Raw genomic sequence first — 1,811 nt, 5'->3', positions numbered from 1 at the left:
CGAGGACGCGTCCGCGTTCGCGGGCGAGGGCGGCGACGACCGGGGCGGCCTGCGCGAGGTGGATTACGCGCTCATCGCCGCCGCCGCCGAGGGCGACGCGGCCATGGCGCGGCGCGTGCTCGAGGCCGGCGCCGACGCCCGGGCCGCGACGGAGGACGGCGAGACGGCGCTCCACACCTGCGGCATCAGCGGCTCCGCGGACGTCGCGCGGCTGCTACTGGCCGCGGGCGCGGACCCGGACGCGCGCGTGACCGCGCCGCGGGGCCTGAAGATGACGCCGCTGACCTGGTTCGCCTACGGCCTCCACGAGGCCGGCGCGCGCGCGCTCCTCGACGGCGGCGCGACGCTCAACCTCGTCGTCGACGACGAGCGGGGGGACCGGCTCACGGCGCTCGACATCGCGAGCCGGCTGACGGAGGGCCACGAGCTCGTCGCCCTCTTCCGCACGCGCGGCGGCAAGCGGTACGAGGAGCTCGACAACGTCGAGCGCGAGGCCTACACGGTCGGCGGCGACGTCGCGCCCTTCGAGTAGCGCCGCGCGCGCGCGCGTTTTTTTTTCGTCCTCGGCCGCCCTAGAAGGCCGCCCGAGGGGCCCGGGGCCGGGGCGAGGGTGGCGCGTCGTTACGGCGCGCGGACGGCGGACCGCCCGCCGGCGCTCGGCGCGCGCGCGCGCCGCGGCCCGGCGCGCGCGCTAGAAGTCGTCGTCGTCGGAGGAGAGGTCGTCGAGGGGGTTGTCGCCGCGCTTCTTCATGACGCGGAAGAACTCGTCCTCGTTGATCATGCCGTCGCCGTCGCGGTCGGCCTCGTCGATCATCTCCTGGAGCTCCTCGTCCGTGAGGTTCTCGCCGAGCTCGTTCGCGACGCGCTTCAAGTTTCGGAAGGAGATGGCGCCGGTCTGGTCGTCGTCGAAGAGGGCGAAGACCTTCATGATCTCCTCGCGCGTGTCGCGGCTCTGCATCTTGGGCGTGGCCATCTCGACGAACTCGTCGAAGAGCACCGTCGGCGACGACTCCTTGTCGACGTCCTGCATCATCCGCCGGATCTCGGCCTTCTTCACCTGGAACCTGGACGCGGGGGCGAGGGGTGAGCGCGACCGGCGGCGTCGAGAGCGGGCGGCGGCGGCGAAGCGCGCGCGGCGGTTCGCGCGCGAGAAGCGAATCGAAGCGCGCGCGCGCGGCGCCGGACGCGGGCGCGGGACCCGAGGGCGCGGAAGGCGGCCTTGAGCTCCTTGATGTCGATGACGCCCTTGCCCTCCGTGTCGAAGAGGTTGAAGGCCTCGCGGATCTCCTCCATCTCCTCCTCGGAGACGCCGGCCCGCTTCGGCGCGCGCGACGCGCGCCCGCCGCCCGGGCGCCCGGACAAGGCCCGCGAGCCGCTCTCGACGCCGAACCGGTTCCGCGCGGCCATGGCTGACCTCGCGCTACTCGTACGTGCGGTGCGACGGCGCACGCGGCTTCGACGGACGGCGCGATGGGCTCGGGCACCCGCAATGCTTTCAAATCGTTGCCACAAGAGCTTGCCAAGAAGTCGTCGACGCCGGCATCTTGATCAGGGGGCAGCCCGATGTCGAGGCGCGCCGCCGCGCCTCGGCGCGACCGCCCTCCCTGACCGCGGCGCCCGATGCGCCGCCTCGCGGCCCTCGCGGCCCTCGCGGCGCCGGCGGCGGCGCTGCCGACGCTCGTCTATGTCGTCGGCGTCGAGGGCAGCGGCCACCACGGCGCCATGCTCCAGCTCGTCTGGCCCCTCGTCCGCGACCGCTGCGGGCGCGCCTGCCCGCCGCCGCGGAGCCGCGCGGACCTCGACGACGACGG

The 1,811-nt window shown here is 74.5% G+C and overlaps 1 protein-coding gene across 1 annotated transcript; it reads right to left on the bottom strand.

The window, feature by feature from the left end:
* Positions 1–606: 606 nt before the first annotated feature.
* AURANDRAFT_39492 (hypothetical protein) lies at positions 607–1,453 on the bottom strand (the record flags this gene model as incomplete). The annotated part of the gene is made up of 2 exons (XM_009044306.1): positions 607–1,064; positions 1,199–1,453. 2 exons carry the CDS (start codon positions 1,405–1,407, stop codon positions 692–694), a joined length of 582 nt encoding a protein of 193 aa, XP_009042554.1.
* Positions 1,454–1,811: the final 358 nt, after the last annotated feature.

This window comes from Aureococcus anophagefferens (assembly GCF_000186865.1).
Source record: "Aureococcus anophagefferens unplaced genomic scaffold AURANscaffold_237, whole genome shotgun sequence".
NCBI classification, from domain to species: domain Eukaryota; class Pelagophyceae; order Pelagomonadales; family Pelagomonadaceae; genus Aureococcus; species Aureococcus anophagefferens.
This window is presented reverse-complemented; position numbering and strand designations above follow the sequence as displayed.